Source organism: Penicillium rubens (assembly GCF_028828025.1).
Source record: "Penicillium rubens strain IBT 27055 chromosome Unknown utg000003l_segment0_segment0, whole genome shotgun sequence".
Lineage (NCBI taxonomy): Eukaryota > Fungi > Ascomycota > Eurotiomycetes > Eurotiales > Aspergillaceae > Penicillium > Penicillium rubens.
Window position 1 is genome coordinate 2,642,020 of NW_026890601.1, and position 21,483 is coordinate 2,663,502.

At 49.6% G+C, this 21,483-nt stretch overlaps 9 protein-coding genes across 9 annotated transcripts; 5 read left to right on the forward strand and 4 right to left on the reverse strand.

The window, feature by feature from the left end:
* Positions 1-633: 633 nt before the first annotated feature.
* On the reverse strand, positions 634-2,059 carry N7525_007211 (uncharacterized protein; the record flags this gene model as incomplete). Its single annotated transcript, XM_002567735.1, has 6 exons — positions 634-1,260; positions 1,361-1,511; positions 1,570-1,586; positions 1,658-1,711; positions 1,769-1,828; positions 1,889-2,059. The coding sequence occupies 6 exons, from the start codon at positions 2,057-2,059 to the stop codon at positions 634-636; spliced, it is 1,080 nt and encodes a 359-aa protein (XP_002567781.1).
* Positions 2,060-2,317: 258 nt separating this feature from the next.
* N7525_007212 (uncharacterized protein) lies at positions 2,318-2,840 on the forward strand (the record flags this gene model as incomplete). Its single annotated transcript, XM_061213943.1, is given in 3 exon segments — positions 2,318-2,413; positions 2,425-2,609; positions 2,621-2,840. The coding sequence occupies 3 exon segments, from the start codon at positions 2,318-2,320 to the stop codon at positions 2,838-2,840; spliced, it is 501 nt and encodes a 166-aa protein (XP_061068374.1).
* A 1,191-nt stretch (positions 2,841-4,031) lies between these two features.
* On the forward strand, positions 4,032-6,602 carry N7525_007213 (MKT1 family protein; the record flags this gene model as incomplete). The annotated part of the gene is made up of 6 exons (XM_061213944.1): positions 4,032-4,038; positions 4,103-4,683; positions 4,746-5,675; positions 5,729-6,207; positions 6,269-6,461; positions 6,513-6,602. 6 exons carry the CDS (start codon positions 4,032-4,034, stop codon positions 6,600-6,602), a joined length of 2,280 nt encoding a protein of 759 aa, XP_061068375.1.
* A 424-nt stretch (positions 6,603-7,026) lies between these two features.
* N7525_007214 (protein disulfide isomerase family protein) lies at positions 7,027-8,217 on the forward strand (the record flags this gene model as incomplete). Its single annotated transcript, XM_002567737.1, has 2 exons — positions 7,027-7,549; positions 7,643-8,217. 2 exons carry the CDS (start codon positions 7,027-7,029, stop codon positions 8,215-8,217), a joined length of 1,098 nt encoding a protein of 365 aa, XP_002567783.1.
* A 535-nt stretch (positions 8,218-8,752) lies between these two features.
* On the reverse strand, positions 8,753-9,233 carry N7525_007215 (heat shock factor-binding 1 family protein; the record flags this gene model as incomplete). Its single annotated transcript, XM_002567738.2, has 3 exons — positions 8,753-8,841; positions 8,925-9,024; positions 9,084-9,233. Coding segments are annotated over 3 exons (339 nt in total), but the record flags the coding sequence as incomplete, so codon positions are not given.
* A 222-nt stretch (positions 9,234-9,455) lies between these two features.
* Positions 9,456-10,602, forward strand: N7525_007216 (EBP2 family rRNA-processing protein; the record flags this gene model as incomplete). The annotated part of the gene is made up of 2 exons (XM_002567739.1): positions 9,456-10,239; positions 10,313-10,602. 2 exons carry the CDS (start codon positions 9,456-9,458, stop codon positions 10,600-10,602), a joined length of 1,074 nt encoding a protein of 357 aa, XP_002567785.1.
* A 321-nt stretch (positions 10,603-10,923) lies between these two features.
* N7525_007217 (pseudouridine synthase PUS4) lies at positions 10,924-12,193 on the reverse strand (the record flags this gene model as incomplete). Its single annotated transcript, XM_002567740.2, has 2 exons — positions 10,924-12,068; positions 12,121-12,193. The coding sequence occupies 2 exons, from the start codon at positions 12,191-12,193 to the stop codon at positions 10,924-10,926; spliced, it is 1,218 nt and encodes a 405-aa protein (XP_002567786.2).
* A 1,673-nt stretch (positions 12,194-13,866) lies between these two features.
* N7525_007218 (uncharacterized protein) lies at positions 13,867-15,958 on the forward strand (the record flags this gene model as incomplete). Its single annotated transcript, XM_002567741.2, has 4 exons — positions 13,867-14,071; positions 14,151-14,410; positions 14,475-14,633; positions 14,693-15,958. 4 exons carry the CDS (start codon positions 13,867-13,869, stop codon positions 15,956-15,958), a joined length of 1,890 nt encoding a protein of 629 aa, XP_002567787.2.
* Positions 15,959-17,033: 1,075 nt separating this feature from the next.
* On the reverse strand, positions 17,034-20,852 carry N7525_007219 (uncharacterized protein; the record flags this gene model as incomplete). The annotated part of the gene is made up of 4 exons (XM_061213945.1): positions 17,034-17,068; positions 17,123-20,455; positions 20,503-20,690; positions 20,779-20,852. 4 exons carry the CDS (start codon positions 20,850-20,852, stop codon positions 17,034-17,036), a joined length of 3,630 nt encoding a protein of 1,209 aa, XP_061068376.1.
* Positions 20,853-21,483: the final 631 nt, after the last annotated feature.

A 21,483-nucleotide genomic window follows, 5' to 3' on the forward strand; every position in this document is an offset into this window, starting at 1 on the left:
TGCATACCGACTCGCATAGCGCCATATCCGTCTTGCGTCTCCCTTCCATTCTGTTCCTCGCGCATGGCATTTCAAAATCTGGCGGCGTTTCCATTTCGACCCGAAGATACCTCTTACATGTCTAGCCTTTTCATATTCCCTTTCTCGCACAGTTTGCCTTCATATCTTGGTTCATTGACGTTGGGCTATCATTTGCGAGCCCTTTTTTCATTGCTCATATCCACATTTGATCATTTCTCATGACTGTATATCTCACTCTACCTCCTCATCAGAGGCAATATTCCCTTTGCCTTTTTTGTTCTGTTTTACTTTTTTCTTTTCCTCTGCCCATTATGTTTTCTCTCATAACTAATTGCGCTGCCACGAGTTTCCTATGTCAATAGATCGGCATCATTGCCGACAACTTGGGCCGTGTTATGGTCATCTGGAGCATTTCATTCTGGTGCACATCCCATCTATGATTCTGATTTATGTCCGGAGGACCTGTCTTTTTTTTTGTGTCTGCACTATGCCACAAGGGCCCGGCGTTTTACGATTTATTCCCAGTCTCACGAACAGCTGTTCACATCTACTCAATGACTCGTAAGCTACATGTAGTTGGTAATTCAGGCTTGGCAGAGCACCACCTCACCTTCACTCATCCTTAGTAAACCCATATGTAGCCTCCAATCTTGACATAAGATGTTCATGTGCCGTCAAAGGCCTCTTCCCCGGCACCAAATTCCCCGCCCCGCCCCCAAACCCAATCCTCCCATCAGGAACACCCCCAGACCGCTCCCGATGCGCAGCAACAATCCCACTAGGGACAGGCACCAGCTCCGTCTGATCAACAGGATGACAGAAATAAACCAGCGTATACCGATCCTGCGGATTCGGGCTCCGCTGTTCAGCAAGCGGGAAGACAACACGATGCACAGTTGACTTCAACAGTCCATCCGTCCAATAACTCAGCAGGTCGCCGATATTCACCAATATAGGCGGGAACGGATACCCCTCGGCCTGGGCCGCGGGGCCGGGCACGATAGGCACGGGCGCCCAGCTGCCCTCTGGAGTCAAGATCTCTAGTCCTGGCTGGCCGGGCCGCTGGAACAGAAGCGTTATGCTGCCGTAATCGGAGTGCGCGCCGGCTCTCACGTCCTTGTCGTGCTTGTAGGCTGCTGTTGACGGCGAGAAGATCGAAGGGTAGTACAGGTACCGTAGGATGCTGCCTGTCGAGCCTGTGTTTGGGTCGTGTCGGGTTGTGAAGAAGTCTTCTGGGATCTGCGTTGGTTGTTGGTATATAGATATAATTTTGTATAGATAGTGGTGATGGAGGTGGGTGTGTAGATCTAGTTGGTTGGATATGGGGTTGGTTACGTACCTCTAGGCCTAGGGCTAGCAGAGTCAGAATTCGGGTACATGTCTTGTTGCAGAGTTCGGCGAAGCCGTTGATCTCTGCTTCGTAGGGGGTTAGTGACGGTGGCAGAGGCTGTTGGGCTTTGCCGTCTTTGAAGTCGCCGAAGTTCATGGCTCTAGTTGCATGTTAGTTCTGGTTAGGAGTGCTTCAAGGCTCCGGGATATGGTTCATACTCTTTGAAGTCACCCGTCTATTTGCCATGTCAAATGTGAGCCTTCGTACTCTATGCCTGGGAACTGGTGAGTCAGAGTGGTGACTTACCCGCTGGTTCTCGGGGTCGAGGGTTTCTGTATGCATTCCGGACCAGCCACGGTTCTGGAGATATTGGCGTTAGATTGAATATGTTTGTTTGTCTCCAATCCTGCTACAAACATTCTGCTGGATCCGACATGTCTCCTTCTCCTGTGCGGGAGACGAAAAGAACTTCTTGGACTATAGGGATGGTCAGAAGCTGTGCATATAAATGTCAACTAATTGAAGTGCAAATCTTACCAATCCGAATGCATGGTCCACATCCTCCGTGGTGAAATCGGTTCCTTTGCTGTTGACATATAGAAAGCCATACTTTGCAGCGGCATCCAGCATGGCCTTCCCCACGGCGGGGTCGTGGGGATTAGAGATGTCAATGACAGGTAGCTCAATTGGAACTGTGGTGTCCGCCATTTTGAGGTAGATGGGAATCTGAAGTTAGGGTTTAACAAGGTTGGAGTAAATATAGAGTTGAGGATGGCTTTGAAATTACTATTAATACACATGTGATTGGGTCTATCGCGTATTCCAACAGAATAGTGAATTACTAAATGCGGTTTAGCGTAACCCGGGGTTTTGTCCTTAGGTGTTGCCCTCCTACGTTAGACACCAGCAGAAAAGTATTCTTGTCACTGGCCCTTATAATGGCTACCCTTGTCGGCTCTCGAGTTCATGAATCTCGAATCTGAGGAATCTCATGGTGTAAGCCTGCTTAGTGATTCAAGCTACAGTAGCAGTGATCTTTCCGATCAACTGATGCACAGAGAAGTGAATATCAGACAACTACCTTGGAACATCGCCCAGTCATTGAGCAAGCGAGCAATCAGAAGCTCCTTACGATTAGTATATTTGCTGAAGTCTACCTGGTTGACGATAAAACTATCAGAAAAGCACCCCGCAGTCACAGCGAAGATGATATGGAATCTATCATCCGCGAGGCGACTATCTATAAGATGATAGACTCGTATTTTCTAGTGCACTTCCTAGGGAAGGACAGATTTTTTTTGATATTAAGTACGATTTAAAATACGATCTCTCTAACTTTTGTCTGAAGAATGAGGTTTCTACTAAGCTTCAATCAAAATGGTTCCGGCAACTTATTGAGGCTGTGGAAGTTATTCATCGTTATAGAGTAATCCACTTAGACCCTACGTTACGCCAATTCTTTATCGATAAGGAATTAAATATATACTAGATGATTTTAACTCATTCTAGTACCCTAAGCACCCTACCCTTAGGTATAAGAAGGTAACCTATTATTTGCTAAGGGACTATATATAATCGAATATAGTACTATCTGATATTTTTGCTCTGGGTTCTACTTTGTTTGAACTTGTTACTGGGAAGGCCCCGTATGCCGAACTCTATCCTATTGAGTTCCGGGACATTGCTCTATCTGATATCCAAATCCTTACGCGAGCGTAGCAGCGACATGCTGCAGATGCTGAAGTCGAAAACCAATTTCGGAATTTGCAATTTCCTAATGTGTCTACGTGTCTCATGTCTTTCAGGGTGATATTATTCTGGGTTGTTAGGGCGAGAGATTTTCTTCAGTAGAGGAGGTACTCCGCGAAGACAGAACTTCCCCATAGCCAGGGATATCGCACTGCATAACATTAACTAATGTAGATATTAGCTGGATGATGTAGTTGGTTATCGTGTATCTTCAAGGGGCATAGTCGACTCGGATCCAATCTAATTAGTTTAATAGCCCCAGTCAGTTTCCTGGATCAATTCCGAGCTCTGAATCGACTTGGAACCCCGCCAATGTGTCATTGCCCCCGCTTAACCATACCTAGGTATGTCTACCACTATGTACTTGATTTAGATCTTCTAAAATCAGGTATGAATGCCTGGCCATACTTAGTAAGAAAGGTAAGTATTCTCTAGACATTTGCATGATTTTGTTATATACTCCATAGCATTGTGGGTTTGTGGATTTGTGGGACTACTCGGTTTCTATTTAAACACCTGTGGACATATTTGGAGATGACTTCATTATAAACCGTACATTCTTCTATAGAGAATAGACAAATAGGGACCTGAGTTTACAGGAGCTGAGCACGGAATAGCTAAATCAAACACAAATCAGATAATAGACCAAAACCCCCCGAAGAAGTGGTTGAAACAAGCGAAAACCCAAGATGTGACATATTAAAGGCAAAAAAACAAAAGGGCCAACTCCAACTCCGCCTTTCCCCCCCCCTCGTGATCTCGCTCTCCCCCATTTCAATAACCCAAACAATCCCAGCTCCGATTCATCATATTCCTGGACTCAGAGCTTTCGATCTGCTCTCACCTTTGATTTAACCTCTTGTTCCCCATCTTCGGGCTTTGATGCCCGGCGTTGCCGTGCTTTCAGCCCGTGACAGACAGCTCCAGAACCATGCCGAGTACGCAATAGCACAGCTCCACAATCCGCAATCGCATCAGCTAACCTTTTATCTTCATGACTAGTCCGTCCTCTTGATGAATGGGCCGTTGGCCGTACCCAGTCCCTACCCCTCTCAGCACTGAAGGGTGCCGTTGTTGGCATCGATGCGGCGCACTACATCAACCAACACCTCGTGAACCAGTCAACCCGGGAAGCGCTCTTGGGCGCACTAGGCGGATTCCCGTTCGCCTTGAGGACTAATATCGAGAAGGAATTGCAGACTTTCAGCAACCTTGGCGTCGCCACTATCTTCGTCTTCAATGGATTGGAATTCGGCAAGAAAGAGCACCGTACCCAGCCCGCATCGTCGCGCTCATTCGAACAAGCTTGGGAACTTTACGACCAGCAACAGGCTGACCAGGTGGTTGATGCCTTCAGCAGTGCTGGTATGACCACCCACTATCCTTATTTCAATCTTTCCCCAGTGACGGACCCATGGAGCTTTTATCGTTATCATTGGGCCCAGCGAAGCTTCCCAACAAGCGCTGACACAACCAACCCCTCAGGAACCCCGTCCCCGGAGACCCTCTTCAAGTACCTGCAACGTATTTTGACCCAGAACGGAGTGGAATTCATCGTAGCGCCATACAGCGCCGCAGCTCAGGTGAGTGGCTACCCTATGCGCCATGATTGGATTATTAGGTGCTAACTAGTTTCTCTGTACAGCTCTCTTATCTCGCCCGTGGTAGCAATCCCGTGGTCGATGCCGTTTTTGCCCCCTCCGAAGCCCTCTTGTTTGACATTGACAAGCTGGTCACCCGTATCGACATCGAGCCCGCGCAATTCTTCTGGATCACGAAGCAAACCTGCCAGGAGGAACTGGGTCGACTTTCAAATGAACAATTCCTGGAATTCTGTTTACTACTGGGTTCCCCCTTCTTGCGCTCCCTCCCGCTTTTTGAGAACCCTGCTTACCCCGGGAAAAGCCCCACCATTCGTGATGCATTGCCGATGTTCAACTCAGCTGGACGCAGTGCATTGACACTGTGCGCCCAATATGAAGAGGATCGCCGTATGCAGGAGCTTCAATACACAGATCTGTATAAGCGAGCGTATATGATTGTGAAGCACCATGTCTACATTGACGTGGAAGGTCGAGTCGGTCCTATGGATCCAGAGAATACCTCATCGGATATGCATGAGCTTATTGGGCAGCGCCTCCCAGAGGAGCTGTACTTCTATCTCTCTAAAGGTATTATTGGAGCTGATGTACCCAACTTCCTCACAACTGGCGAGGTTCGCATCTCGTTACCGCTGGGTACCGAAGACACCGAGATTTACCGCCAGCTCGTGGGTGACATCTTGACACCCCTTCGCACTCAGTCTATTTGCCTTCTAGCAAACTCGCTTCATCGATTCTACCAAACCAAAGTCATTCGGATTCTCCCGTGGTTCGATGAGAACTCAGAGAGGACGATCAACCTCAAGGGCATCCCGTCAGTCAAGGAAACCATCCATTCCTGGAAGATCCACGGAGACCAATTCCCTGAAAGTATCAAGAAGCTTCAGGCGCCTCGCGGATCCTTCAAGTTTGCTGTCCAGAGCTTAAGCGAACCCGACTTTACATCCAAGTCATTTGCTAATAGAGAAACACCTGTAAGTTTACTGATAGATTTGACGTTGCTTTCAATAACTGACAGCTTCCAAAGGCCCTTTCATCACAGGAGGACATCTTATCTAATGTTATGTGGCGCTTCCTGCAACTGCGTGGATACGTGGACGACAAGCACAAGCTCACTCCGTGGGGCCAGTGTCTAGTGCAGGCACTATCAGGTATCGAACCTGCGGACAACCTCGAGGAATCTATATTCGTTGCTATTGAGATGATCCGCTTGGGTCTCCTCAACACCAAGAGCTGGTTTTCACATGTATCCGGTGGTCCCATGCGAGGGTCAGAAGACGACAAGACCTTCAATATGCTGGTTTCGCGTGTTGCATGCGTTGCCAAACTTCAGCACAAGAGCATTGGATATTCTGGACCTCTGAGCCGTCAACTCCTTTGCTACCGCTCTTTGATTTCCCAGGTGCGCTCTGCACTGAGGAGTCTGGTAGAGGTGGTACTAGCTGGTCTGCTGCTCAGTGGTGACGCTGACCGGGACCGCAACGACTGGACCGAGATGGCTATCAAGTATGTTCCTTCTAGACTAGCTATTCTGGATCCGGATTAGCATTCTAACCTATTCTCCTAGGCTTCCGTTTATTGATGATAACGACTGTGGACTTGGAATTGCGGTTCGGACGTACCTCGACGACCTACCTCTACAAGCAAACCCGACATCGCCCGAGGCTCGAGCGGATGTGAAGGCGAAGGGCAAGGAATGGTTCCAACACAGCGAGAGCTTTATTGGAAACTTGGAGTTGGCATTCAAGCTGTGGGATGCGGTTCGTATTGCCTCATGTTGAATGTTGACCAAAAGCTGACTCTCAAAACAGGTCTACGCAGGCACACAGAGTACGGGCAAGGAGTTCAAGGAAGCCAAGTTCTGGGAAGATGCAAACAAATGGCTGGCAGAGAGACGATGATATGGACAAGCTCTGCCAACGACACCGACCAACCACCACGGGGACTCTGGGTTAACAAGCGCAGCTTGCAATTGAAGTTTATGCCAACAGCTCCGATCTTGCCGAAGGAAATGCGATACCAGATTCTCCAGTGTATTACTAACTACCTAGGTAGCAACAGAGACAAAAAAAAAAAAAATCAAGAAAATGAACAAGAAGCTCGATATTACCCTAGAGCAGAATGACTACAACATAAAAAGCAGAACATAGAAGATCGTGGATGTCAACCTTCAAAGTAGATGGATGATCTGCGGAGCGGTGGAGTCACCAAGTGGCCTCTTCGGCTTTGTTTGTCATCGCCTCCCGAGCTTTAACTCCGCCAGCCCGATTTATTGTGAACTCATACTTTCCCGAGAGCACACTCACACCCATATCCCTATACATAATGGCACGCTTAAGCTTCCTGCTCCTCGGAGCCCTCTCAGCCCTCAGCGGTGTCGCCACTGCAAGCAACTCCGCAGTGAAAGACCTACTCCCGTCCAACTTCGACGATGTCGTCCTGACCGGCAAGCCCGCGCTGGTCGAATTCTTCGCCCCCTGGTGTGGCCACTGCAAGACCCTCGCCCCAATCTACGAGGAGCTTGGGCAGACCTTCGCCTTCGCCGAAGATAAGGTCACCATCGCCAAGGTCGACGCCGACGAGAACCGCTCGTTGGGCAAGCGCTTCGGTATCCAGGGCTTCCCTACTGTCAAGTGGTTTGATGGGAAGAGCGATAAGCCTGAGGAGTACAAGGGTGGTCGTGATCTCGAGAGCCTGTCCGCCTTCATCACCGAGAAGACCGGAATCAAGCCTCGTAGCGCGCAGAAGGAGGCTAGCAAGGTTGAGATGCTGAACGACGCTTCTTTCAAGACCGTTGTTGGTGGCGATAAGGATGTGCTGGTTGCTTTCACCGCGCCGTGGTGTGGACGTGAGTTGATTCCCTAATTGAACCGCCCTCTGGCCTGCTAGTTTGGCCGAGGTGTCATGGTTTCCTTTTACTGATCATTCGTCCTTTCTCCAGACTGCAAGACCCTCGCTCCTACCTGGGAAACACTCGCCAAGGACTTCGCCCTCGAGCCCAACGTTGTTATTGCCAAGGTCGACGCCGAAGCTGAGAACTCCCGTGCCTTGTCCAAGGAACAGGGTATCACCGGATTCCCTACCATCAAGTTCTTCCCCAAGGGCTCCACCGAGGCCGAGCCGTACTCCGGCGCACGCTCCGAGGAGGCCTTTGTTAAGTTCGTCAACGAGAAGGCTGGTACCCACCGCGCCGTCGGTGGCGGTCTTGACAGCTTGGCAGGCACCATCGCCGTTCTGGACGAAATCGTTACCAAGAACGTCGCGGCGCAGAAGTTCGACATCCTGGTCGCTGAGGTTAAGAAGGCCGCCGAGGGTCTGCAGGACAAGTACGCTGAGTACTATGTCAAGGCCGCGGATAAGCTGAGCAAGAACAAGGGCTATGCTGCCAAGGAGCTCACTCGCCTCCAGAAGGTCCTGGCTAAGGGTAACTCGGCCCCCGAGAAGTTGGATGACATTCTCTCTCGCAGCAACATTCTCCGTCGCTTTGTTGGCGAGGAGAAGCACGATGAGCTTTAAGTTCTTGTCACTATTATTTTTGGATGTTTGTATTTTTCCCTCTTGGATTTTGGCTTAAGGCTCTAGTCACTGTGATTCTAGATTAAGGACAGAGACTCCTAGGAAGCATGAGTTCGACGGAAATGTATTGAATTGTATACGAAAATATTGGCTTGATGCTGTATATTGTACGAATTGAGCACCAACTTTGAGGCTTACCCTTTCAAAAATGTCTATGTGATAGATGAACTAGATCCTGCATATGCAAGTGAATAAAGAAATACACTTCTTCTGTACGAGCATCCTCGTTTGATTGTAGGGTATCTATGAAATCGTAAAATGCATAAGTATCAGAACCAGACACAAGCCAGTTATATGGCCGGTCAATGCACACCCCAGAAAGCATCATGCATGCCATGAATAAAGTATGTGTTTGGCTATTGGTACAGGGGTTCAGCAGAGCTGGACAGCCCAAAAATGCAGCGCTTTATTGCGCTCTTTCCAAAAACGCCATGCGAAAAACAATGCCCAAATTCGGATTATGGGTAAAGCGCGTTCATTCATGTTGCCGGACTTGGGGCGCCACCCCCGAAGATGCAGCTAGAGATGCCTCTAGCTCATCAAGGCGCTTGGTCATGTCATCCACTGCACATAGATGTAGGTTAGTTCGCAGTCGAGGGTACGAGGATGTATTGGTGATGGCAGAGGATATTGTAGCATATACTTACGTTTCCCGAACATCTCTGTAGAGACTTTGTCAAATTTGGTTTGGAGTTCATTGAGCAGATCATCCACAGCTGCGGTGAGCTGGCCTTGGGCGTCGGAGTTCTGAGGGCATTTAGTTAGCAAGAGCAATAAGTGGGGTTCGGACCGCAGAAGGTATATACCGGTTGGGATAAAAGAGACTCACCCTCAGGTGGTGAGTTCTCTAGCTTGTCTGGAGAAGGAGACTTGGAATCATCGACCATTGTGGGCGTATGCACTCGCTGTACAGACTGTTTGGGGTATAGAGACAGGAGACGGTTGACCGGGCGGTGGACTGATAAGAGATCGGGTCATATGTATTTCCGGGATATTGCTATGTGTGGACTAGCGTGGTCTTATCGGTGGCGCTAGCCCGATCAGGACTGGCGCAATTTCAAAAAAATCCCGTGGATTCTCTGATGCGGGTTTGATACCAAGTTGCTTTCCTCTTTTCAATTCCTTTCACTTCACACATAAAATACAATTTTCTCCTTGTATTTTAATACAAACCAACAATGGTGAAGCGCAGCAAGTTACTCCAGGCTCTCGATGCCCACAAGGGCCGCGATTTCGACGCCGAGAAGCAGAAGAAATTGATCAAGGCCGCGGAAAAGAAGAAGGCCAAGAAGGCTACTGTTACCGCCCCCGAGGACAAGATTGTTGAGGAGGAGAAGGAGGAGAAGGAAGAAGAGAAGGCCGCCAGCTCTGACGCCGAAGAGGAAGAAGAGGAAGAAGAGGAAGAGGTCGACCAGGACGAGGAGATGGAAGATGAGGAGGAAGAGGAAGAGGAAGAAGATATCCCACTCTCCGATCTCGAAGAAGATGAGCGCGAGGACGTGGTTCCTCACCAGCGTTTGACGATCAACAACTCTGCCGCTATCCTCTCCGCCCTCAAGCGCATTTCCTTCATCGGCCCCAACACTCCATTCTCAGAGCACAACTCCCTAGTGTCGAAAGAGCCCATCGAGATCGAAGACGTCCATGACGACCTGAACCGTGAATTGGCCTTCTACAAGGTCTGCCAGGCTGCTGCTACACAGGCCCGTGGCCTGCTGAAGAAGGAGGGCATTCCCTTCACGCGGCCGGGCGATTACTTCGCGGAGATGGTGAAGAACGACGAGCACATGAACTTGATCAAGAAGAAGCTTTACGAAGAGGCCGCTTCAAAGAAGGCTTCTGCTGAGGCGCGCCGCCAGCGTGATCTGAAGAAGTTCGGCAAGCAGGTCCAGAACTCCAAGTTGCAGCAGAGACACAAGGAGAAGCGTGAGATGTTGGAGAAGATCAACACCTTGAAGAAGAGTATGTTTTCACTTTCTTTTGCTCTTGACATCTTTATGAATCTCGCAGTCGCTAACCTAATTTTCCCACACAGAGCGCAAGGCTGACGGCTCTGCCCCTACCGACGACTCCAATGATATGTTCGACATCGCCATTGACGAGGCTACCCAGCCCGAGAAGAAGCGTAGCCGTGGTGATGGCCCTGGTAACTCGAAGCGCCAGAAGAAGGATGCCAAGTTCGGATTCGGAGGCAAGAAGCGCCATGCTAAGAGCGGTGATGCCAAGTCCAGCGGTGACCTGAGCAACTTCTCCGCTAAGAAGATGAAGGCTGGCGCAAAGCGACCCGGCAAGAGCAAGAGAGTCCAAGCCAAGGGACGCAACTAATCGTTTTAACGTGATGGGTTATGTTGTCACATTGCATTTGTATCGCGCATCATGTAATTATTTTTTCTCGCTTGGGTCTGGATAACCAAAAAATGGCAGTTTTGATTTATTATCTCTATGACATGCCAATATAAAACTTTGTAGTTATAGCCGGATTATACAAGGGACAAGAGGTGAGCTTTTAAGAACGAAACTTTCGAGTTGTAGATATTATACGCTACATGCTGAGGTATCTTACGGATAAAAGGCGGGATATTATACATAAGAGTTGATATTACAAGTCTATATACAAACGCTATATCATTTTATAGACACTATAGTCTATTGGGCTGCTTCAGCTTCAGCTTTGGCGGCTCTCTTCTCCTCCCACTCTGTCAAGAACTTCTCCACCTTCGGTCCCCAGACCTCTTCGCCAGCGTCAAGGTCCTGGTACTCCAGAACCCTGTCAGGGGAGAGTTCGTAGTCACCTTGACGACTACGAACCAGCTCGCTCATCAGAGCACAGCTACCAACAGCTTTGCCCAGATCATGCGCCAGTGAGCGGACATAGAAGCCCGACGTGACAGTCATCTTGATCTTGACTGCTGGAGGCTGGGGCTTGGGATCCTCTGCAGGTACAGCAGGGACCTCTGTGGTTGCAGGTTCGGGGGCAGTAGGCTCAGGTGCTGCAGGCGCCGCCTCGGTCTCCGACACCTTTTGCTTCTTAGCAGCCTCCGCACTATCATCCTTCACCTCATCCGCCGGGGGTGGCGACTTGCGCTTGGTAGAAGAAGCCTCGGGCACTTTGGTTGTAGCGTCACCCTCGGCGGATGTCGCAGGCACAGAGGCTTCCTGATCAAGAAGCTGCTCAGCGACAGCCTTCTCATCACCAGTCATCTCCTCCTCGGGCCATTTATACTCGTGCGTGCCGGGCTCATACCACTCCACAACCTCCATGTTCAAGACCTCAACGGGCCGGTGCTGAATCTCAACTGGGGGCACTTTGCCCTCGCGCGCATACTCATACAGCTTTTTCCCATTCACCCGCAAAGCAGAGAAAATGGGCGGCTTCTGCATGATGTTCCCGCGGAATTGTTCGAGTGCCTTCTCGACTGCTTCGCGCGTAACATGTTCGTAGGGCGCGCGACGCACAATTTTTCCTAGGCGGTCGTAGGTATCCGTCTCCGCGCCGAAGGTCACAATGGTTTCGTAACTCTTGGTGCAGGCTAGAAAGTCCTGGAGGGACTTTGTGCCCTTGCCGATTCCGGTGATGAGCACGCCTGTCGCGAGCGGGTCCAAAGTTCCGCCGTGACCGATCTTGACTTCGAGGCGTTGGTGGCGACGGCGTTTGCGCTGGAATTTACTTTCACGGTCGCGGCGTGCGCGTTCTTCTTCCAACCATGGTTTGAATGTCTTGGAGGGGTTGAAGTGTTTCTGCAAAGTGCGGATCACGTCGGCGGAGGTAACGCCCTGGGGCTTGTGGACGGCTATCGGAGAAGTTAGGTCGAAGTCTTTTGCTTTAGCACGACTTAAGCTCACCGAATACGCCTTCGAGGATCTTCTCGCCAGACATTGTTTTGCGAAAAAGGCGAAAACCTGGAGGGAATGGCATCTGGAGAGATGGGAGTCAATCCTAGATGGAAAAAATGTTATTTTGTAGAGATTCGGCTCCCGCCTTTACGGCAGTTCTTTGGGACCACGAGGCAATTGCCCTACGATGCTAATACAATTGATATAAAGGTTTTCAGATCATCAATAAGAGTATATCTACATATATTACTGTCCTATATATACGGAAGGCCTCGGTATTATTTTAATCTCATTTCCAAGTGCAATCCGAAGGCATTGCTAAGGCATCTTTGATGTTTTTGATGTCCTTCTAGATTCCAATTCCTCTTATAGCAGAGGAAAAATAAATTGAAAGCCGAGATGCTAACTGAACCCCTTTATTATTAGGGCACTTCAAGACCCCGCTGTCGTCATGGTCTTAGAAAACCCTAAGCCCTGCCATACTATGCTACATTACATGCTGACTGTAGTGACTCAAAATTCATCTGAACTTTGAATGATTTTACTTACAGCCATGGAATACTCTAATCTATACAATGGATGAATTCATAAGCCTCTACCTGGTAGCTGTGACAAACCAACACATTCCGCATCTGTTAGAGTGCAATAGCCAAGGCCAGTTAACATCCACCGGTGCTTTGTCCTCAACCGATGCATATGACATTGCTAGAAATTATGAGATTGGAACCAGGACCATTGACTTTTTGATTCTCAGCGCGACACCAGCAAAAATGTTATTGGTGCCCAGACTTGTGCACACCGAAGCTGATATCATTCATCATAGTACCGTTCTCGAACACAGTCAAGAAATTCCCTCCTGACTCGGACTAAATCTAGAGATTAACTGTCTGATTTAGCTCAGAGAATAACACCCTACTAGTTAATCAATCTTGAGGACTAAGAGATCAGACAGCCGAGCCCACGAAAGAAAATAGATGGGCCCCGAAAACTCTACACCAGTGTCGACAACCCCGTCGACCCTTAAGAGGAGATAGCCCGGTCGAATTTTGGGTGATAGAAGCATGAATTGAGATAACTTTCGAAAAAAGGGTTACCCCGCCAAAACTTGATACACATCTCGATGGCTCGTAATCATCTTATAGCTCTCCCATATGGAATCTCCATCCTGCATACAAACCCAATTCTCCATGAAGACACATTATCCACCACTTGAAGGGTGGGATGGGCTCTTGTCATTCCTCAACAAACTTGATATAGCGGCTCCAACCTTGCATTAACCGAGACCAGTCCTCTAGAAGTGGCGTGCCTAGCGGTGTCTCGAAAGTCTCCTGCCATATTAGCGTGCAGCATTCTGGTATGTAGCAGTACATAGATATGTAAGTGCATTCCAAATGTACATATGCTGGCAGCCTCTTACCTAGGTAGAATCTTGATAGTATCCAGATCGGAGTTTAATTTAGATCTCACCCGTGGACCCGTGGACCACTGTAACCTTAAATTTCATCTTATGTAATTATGCACACTACACGTGATGTATAAATATCTATATTCCCGACAAATCAGGCAGAAACCCCATGTAATGAATCGCCCGTAACTGGTTGTATCTGTAATTTACTGGTCGATGACTTCGACTGTTGACAACAGATTCCATTCCCAGTCACCTCTTCTCGTTCTCGTATCCTCAGTTACTTATCTCACTTCCCTATTAACACTTCTGCATACATTATCATCGACACCCACCATGCCAATTCCACCATGACGTCCCGCGAAGAAACCGTCCTAGCTCGCACCGATCCCTCTATCACTGATGAGAACGATTGGTGCGAGTTCAGCCTTACCGATGTGAAGGTCCTCAAGCCCGGGAAGATGCTCTATGCCAATCTACTGGACGCCACAGAACAGAACCCAGTGCAGGTGATCGGCTGCTTAGAGCCGCTTCGTGAGGACCAGGAACACTTAGGTGTGTATCGTTGCAGTTACAAGCTCGTTATCAATGCGCGTTTATCAAGCAGCTAGCTGACCAGTCATTCGCTCACCAGTGCTCAACCCGGATAACCCCCCTAAGCGCATTATTATCGACGAAGTCACACACTATGCCTACGGTCAGACTGAAGATAAGAGTGTTGAGCTCTGGGTTGCTGGTAAGGCGGGCTGGTACGACATCATTTCGCCCGCCAAGGGTTTCACACCCACATACAATCGCATGGTCCAGGCCATTGACTTGCTGTATTTCCTGGTCGATAAGCATCAGCAGGGAAAGAAACAGATCAATCCCTCTTTTAGGAGTCTCTGTGAACAAGTGAGTCTTCCGATTTTGGATAATGCGCTATACAAACCGAGGCCTAATATTCATCTACCGTCAGTACACCTACCACACATATGGCTCATGTGAGACCCGAGAACAGTCAGCTGAGGTCTTTACGACACACGCTACCTTCTTGCTTCGCTGCATGATCCAAGGCGATGCAGGTGTGGAATGGAAGAAGACAAATGTCTTCGTCCATCTGCGTCGCCAATTTAACGTAAGTAAAGAAGCAACCTCGTTTACAATAACCTACGTGCATACTGACAATAGGTCTAGGAAGACTACAATAGGCTGGTAGAGGAGCTTTCGCCCTCTGAGGAAAGCGAAAGTGAACCCCAAGACGAACCAGAAGTGGCGACTCCTCGACATCAGCCTGCAGCAATCTCAAAATCACAAGCTGATGCCATCTATCAGTTGCTAAAGGACCTCAGAGAAGAAGGTCACTTGGCAAAGCGTCGCCTGCATATTGATCTCCTAGGAGAACGTTTGGCAGAACGATTCTCTTTCAGCAAGGAAGATGCCCAGAAAATCATTGCCATCAGGGCAGACGCTGTGCTGGAAATGATGGACGAAGAGGACTTTAGGTGGCCTCGCTATGTCATCCACAGAGAACTCACACATGCATCCACGAAATCAGCCCCTCTACCAGCTGCACTCCTAACCCCCCTGGATCCGCAGGAAGACTCCAGCGACGATGAGCGGTACGGCCGGACTCAGAAGTCTGTGCTACGTCCAAAAGTCCACACAGTCTCCAATAAAGTGACGGGCAAGCGAAACCGCAATGCCTCTACAAACCAGCAGACAGTCGAATCCAACAACGAGGAAGACCAAGAGGACCCCGATGGAATCGAAGATATGGACGATATGGAAATCGAAACACCTAGCAAAACCCGCGGCCATGAATTAATCAGAGATCCATTCTCAGCTACAAAGCCTCGGACTCGCTCGTTCTTGTCCGCCTCTTCGAGCGGCGCCGGCTCCTCTCTTATGAAGAGCCTGTTTAAGGACAATATCAAAAAAGACCAACCCCAGTCTCATTCATCTCATCCCCTATCTTCGTCGCCATCACGTCAAATTCCGACTCCAGAGCGGGATCAAACTCCAGATGCGTCACAGGAAATTGAAGGACCCACCGATGAGACATCCGCTACCTGGACATGCCGCATGCCCGGATGCGAGAAGGTGATTTCGACAACCGACAGAATCGAGCGCAAGAAGCTTATTGGAGACCATGCCGGAGAGCACGAGTGGGAGACGCAGATGAAGGTTGAGCTGATGGAATCGGAGAAACGCATGCATTCTTCCTTCCCCGTCAACAACCTCATGCAATATGTCATTGATGCACATGTGGTGCAAATGCGCACTGCATTCCCAGAGTTCTATTCTTCAAGTAATGGAAATGGCACGGCTCAGAACGGTGATCATCCCCCGGATGAACAGACATCCATCCCGGAGACCGATGGATTAGAAGAGCAGAATGATGAGGATGAAGAGGATGACGAAGACCAGGAGCTTGAGGACCTTGCGAATGGCTACGCCTGATCTGTTCATCCTGAAATTAACGATCATTATGTGCCACGACTTTCATCGGAAATCGAAATCGGAAACACGGTTGAACAATCAGCACCTTAAATCCCTGGACTTTGATGATTACAAGACACAACGGAGCCAGTTGAGGGGATTGGAACACAGTGCCACACACTTACAGATCTCTCCTCTCGCGTATGTTATCAAGTTACCTTTTCGCAGCCGCCAAAAGCACCCTGCCTAACGATTTTCTTTACCGACAGATACCCACCACACCTTTCAAGCTTTGCTCATCGCCGGTGGAAATGAACTTGCTGGGTTAGAAAGATATGGATCTCCTACGGAATGAATTTGCTAGACACGCACAGCCCTAGAGGATTGATGGACAGTATGCTTTGCTGATGATTCTTTCAAATTGGGCTTTTTATTTCTTCCACTTGATACCCCCGCCCAAAGTAGGTAGAACCCATGGAGCTTGAAATAGCACAATTGGGATATATTCTCTATCCGTTTTCCTCCATCCTCTTGGCTAGAGTAGAATAGAGAATCAATTAATCCTTTTAGGTACGCTGTTCAACTTTAGTACGCACGAAGACAGCAATCAGAAGAAAGATTACAATATAGAACTTCTAGAGATCAAGAGAAGAGAACACAGCGCATTCAATAGAACACCAACACTCGATCCGAGGACATGGAGTGTGTATGCAAGAGCAAGGTCAAGTAAGAAAAGCAAAAGGAGGGGCAGAGAAATACTGTCTGTACATGGCGAAGAACAGTAGATTGGTATTGAGAGAAGGGGGAAAGGAAAAAAAAGGGAAAGAGAAGCTCTTTTGACTCGGAGGGGTATACCAAGAACACGCCACATATATCACAACACATACGCACCAGATTGAGAGGTAAGAGAGAGAAAAGAGATAGGGATACAGAGGGATTGTAGAAGAGATAAGAAATAGATGTCGAAGGAGGTTCAGCAAAATGCTTGTAGTTGGGAAAGGCAAAGAAAAGGTGGGCGATGAAAGCCAGAAGAGAATGAAAATGGAAGACAGGACTATCTATCGGCGTGAGTCCCGTCTTTGACCAAATGCGAGGACTATTGCTGGTAGGCATTGTGAGCCTCGACGAGAGCTGTAGATGATTAGCTTACCAATCTCCAATGAGGAAAATGCAATGGATACTTACTCTGAAGAGCAGAAGCCTGTCCCTGTCTAGATTCACAAGCACACTGGAGCGTATTTCCATCCAAAAAGTCGAGCAAGATGCTGTTGGGCAGTTCCTGCATGTCTTCATCAGGAAGACAAGGAGTGCGGAACTCGCTGAGATGGTAGCGTTTAGTCATGTTCCGGGTGGTGGCATCATTGGTGCTAGGTGTGAGAACAACGTATCCCTCTTCATCGATGCGCATGACCCGACGTTTCCATAGGAGAGTTTCTGGGAACTGGACGTTCACCTCGCCAATGTCAATGGGCTCACAAGTACGCGAGCTAGCAGATTCCGGAGCCTTACTAGACCCATTTGTGGTGGGAACATACTCCTCTTCTTTGACTGGTGAGCTAAGGGCTCCAATAATGCTCCGGCGCGAGTTGGATGTGATCGATGACACGCGGCGCATGAGTCGCGAGGTCCGAGATATTTTCTTATCTTCAGATGTGGAAGAGGCGGATTGAACGCTGTCGTCAGTCCTAGAGCGCGAGGAGAGGGACGGGCGGCTTCCGGGATGGCTGTCAGGGAGAGGCGTCGCCTGGCGGCTAGACGTTGTAGATGAAACTGACGTGCTTCGGTCCTGGGAACGGCAGGCAGGCTCAATGGGCGAGACCTGAGGGAGTGGTGCCTCAGCTGTCTCATGCTCCACAGTCAAAGGGCTAGCCTGGAGTTTGACAACATCGGACTCCGAGGGCTCGACTCCAGAAGACCCGGGAGAGATATCTGCATCGCGCACGATCCGGGCCGTCACGGAAACAGAGTTGGCAGGGCGTGTAGCATCCACAGATACCTGACGGTTGTGCCGACTCAAGCTCGGCGCACGGGAAAAGCCGTCGGGGACGTGAGCAGAATGCATTGTACTGGGTGGTGTGCTTTCACGGTTCCCACTGGGCACCGAGGTAGATGCGCGTTTGCGGAGGTTCTCGAAAGACGAGGAGGCTGATGGCCCACTGATAGCCGGACTCGCACCCAAGGGAGTGCCTTCCCGGCTCGAAAATTTTTCAAGAGCCTTGATACGACTGGAAATTCCAGAGGAGACGTTGATCTTCTTGGCCATGAGGACCGGTGTAGGCGGACCATTTTCAGAGTGAGAACTAGAAATGGACCGGCCAACGGCGAGATTTTGCATACCCGATGACGATCCCATAGAGAACGGGCTCGAGACGGCACGCGAATTCCTCCAGGCGTGATCGACGCCGTTGGGAGATTTCACAGATACCGGTCTGGCCTCCTGGACAGTAGCTGAGGTCAATTCCTCCATGAATGAATCGTCGGAAAGGAGGTTGTCGTCGTCCGAGAACTCCACGGTAGGCACTTGAATAGGCTCCAGGCGGATCTTGCGCCTCTGATCCAGGGTAAGAGGCTCGGCTTTCTCGGCAATTGGGTGATCAGGAGTCGCCTCGTCCTGCTCGCCTGAAACAAGAGCGGGGGCGGCTGGGGTTTCCGTGCCGGAGCTCTCTGGAGGGGTAATAGAGGGGGCGGAGGGGAGGGGAACCGCCTGAAGGACCTCTGCTGAGATAGGTACCTCAGAAGGCTCGTCAGTTGGCACATGTGCAACTGGGGAAATTTCTGATTGTGTTTCGGGGACGCCCTCTGAATCAGGTCGGGGGGCATCCGAAGGTTCATTTTGAAGTGGAGCGTCAGGATTCAAGATAGGTGGGGCGACAGCAGGGATTGCGGAGTCCTCGTGCTCAGTGCGTGTTTCATCCTCAGGGGGTGGCTGCAGTGTTTCTGCCTTGACAGTCTCTGAAGGTGTAGCACCACGATCGGCTGAGATACGATTGTCGTCACTTGTTCTCGCAGGTAAGGATGGCATATCCTCAGCTTTGGCAGGAGAAGGATCAGAGATCGGCTCTGATTCAGTCTCGAGGGGCTCAGAATGCTGCTCTGGCTCAAGTGTCACAGCAGACTCAACAATCGGGTCGGCTACTGGTTCGAGGACAGCTTCGGAAGTTGGGCCAGCAGGCTCAGAAGCAAGTTCAGGAATGTGCTCAGCAACTGCCTCGACAGCAGGCTCAGGAGTGGAGTCAACAGTGGTCTCAACGGGTTCGGGGGCAAGTTCAGGAACGGAATCATGAACAGGTTCGAAGGCGGGTTCAAGTCTAGACTCGGGAACAAGCTCAGGGGCGGGCTCAGGAGGCACTGAATTGGCCGAAGGTAACTCATGTTGGTCTTGTTGAATTGTCTCAGGCTCCGACAGCAGCATTTCTGAATCAGGATAGTGAATCTGAATGAGATTCTCTTTATCGTCATCCGGATCCTCGGCAATATCCTTGACTGGTTTGAGCTCCCTTTCCTCAGAGACCTGCTTCATCTTCGTTTCCTCCGCGCGCTTGGCCATATTCTTCCTTCTTTGCTGCAGAGCCTTCATCAAACGTTCTTTCTCAGGGGTCAATCCCGAGGAGGTCGACAAGGCTCCAAGAGATTTGGCTCCAGGGGAAAGTTGAGGTCTCGAAATAGGAATAGAAGGGGGTGGGACCAGCAAAGGTGGGACTGGCGGCACACGACTAGTGGGTTTGGTTGCGAAAGTGCTCCCCTGAGATCGAGGGCGGGGCGCATCACCGTTTTGCTTCCGCACGGAAGAAGATCGCATATTCGTCGGCAGGGACGCAACAGGGCGTTGGTCTGCATTTCGAGTACTGCCTGCTGTGCGGGGTCTTCCACTGCTATCTACGGACGGCCGGGGTCCCAGCTTAACCTTTGGGGTGTATCCCGCAGCCCGTTCCAAATCTCGAATTGAGGGGCGGGAGGATTGTGTGGACAACCGGGCCTCTTCTGAAGGACGGGGGAATTCATCCAAGATAGCTCGGTACCTAGAACTGGAGCGCGAACGATTTGATTTTACGGACTTGGGGGACATCGTTGCTGATTGTGGTTCGATGGGACTCCCTCGAGAGATTGTGGCTCTGGAGCTCGCCCGGGACGGGGGTGGCATAAGGTCGACTGACGCTTTTTCGCTCTCTGGTGATGTTGGAGGTAGTTCCGGTTCCGCGGGGGGTTCAATGGGCGACGGCACTAGGGTAGCTTCCGACTTGACGCTCCTTGGAGTACGGCGGGCCTCCGACTGGGGAGGTGGGACTGATTTCGGATCTTCATCCTTTGTGCCATTTTCCTCGGCATCTTCCGTGATTTCCATCAGCCGGCGGCGTCGAAGAGAACTTGAAGAAGAGGTGATTGAGGTCGAAGCGGTATGAAGGAGACACGCGGAGGATAAGGCGCTTTCGGTGAGATCGGAGGCTTTCGACAGAGGAAGTACGGTGTCGTTTGGGCTGAACTTATCGGTTACGGATTGGAATTGGACATTGCTTCGGGCTGGGGACAGGTTAGACCAATGGATAGAAAGGCGTGGATGGGCATACCTAGTATGAGCCGAGATAACCCCTCCGGCATGTAGCGGATGATCACTTTTCTGCGCCGGTATTGAAGGAAGCCATAGAGCGGCGAGCATTCCTCGTAGCCGTCAATGGCATTCCGGATTTCGGGCACCCCGCCGTTGCCTCGTTCATGGAGGGCAACTTCATCTCTGGCAACATAGTGTAGTAGAAACCTGAAACATAGGGGTGTCAGTGGACATGTCAATTTATGTATCTGTACAGAGGACGAGTTGAAACACATCGAAAGGGGGGTTTACTCACCACCCACCCGCGTCGGCCAGGGCAGTCTGGTAGGCTTCCACGACGGGGGCACTATCGAGCCCATTCAAAGACATGGCGTGAGCCGCATAATAAAGGAGGCGCAAAGCCGAAAGTAATGGAAGAGAATGAAAAAGTGGCCCCCCAGAAAGCGGGTAAAGGATAAAGGTTGATCGGATCTTAAAGATCACCCAATCAAGGCCAAAGTGGCAGATTTGGCTGTTTCATGACAAAGTTGGGTTTAGGCGAACTTCTCAGGGGAACACGTTCTCCACCTTGGATTATCCCAATTTAAATGGCTTCAATTGGTTCAATTGTTCGAATTGCTTCAAATGTTTATAAAATTACATATGTATTATAATACATAACATTGAAGTCTTGAAGTTATTGAATTCTTCAAGTACAGGTATGTGTTGTACATTTTGTGGAATGATTGGGAGTGGAAGTTGTATGTTGTATGTTGATAAAGTAAACATTAGGTTAAATTAAACATATGAAACACTAGAATATAAATAGTTATACATAATAGTCAAATAGTTAAATAATTACATAGTTACATCCATACTCCATAGATAACTTGAAGCCATACATAATTCTACCTGTGCATAGTATTCCCGCTGTTCTCCGCCTCGGCGTCCTCCGAAAGCGGGAACTCAGATATCTACTTAGTGACTCCCATACTTAATTGCAATGAATCCAGGTTCCCTT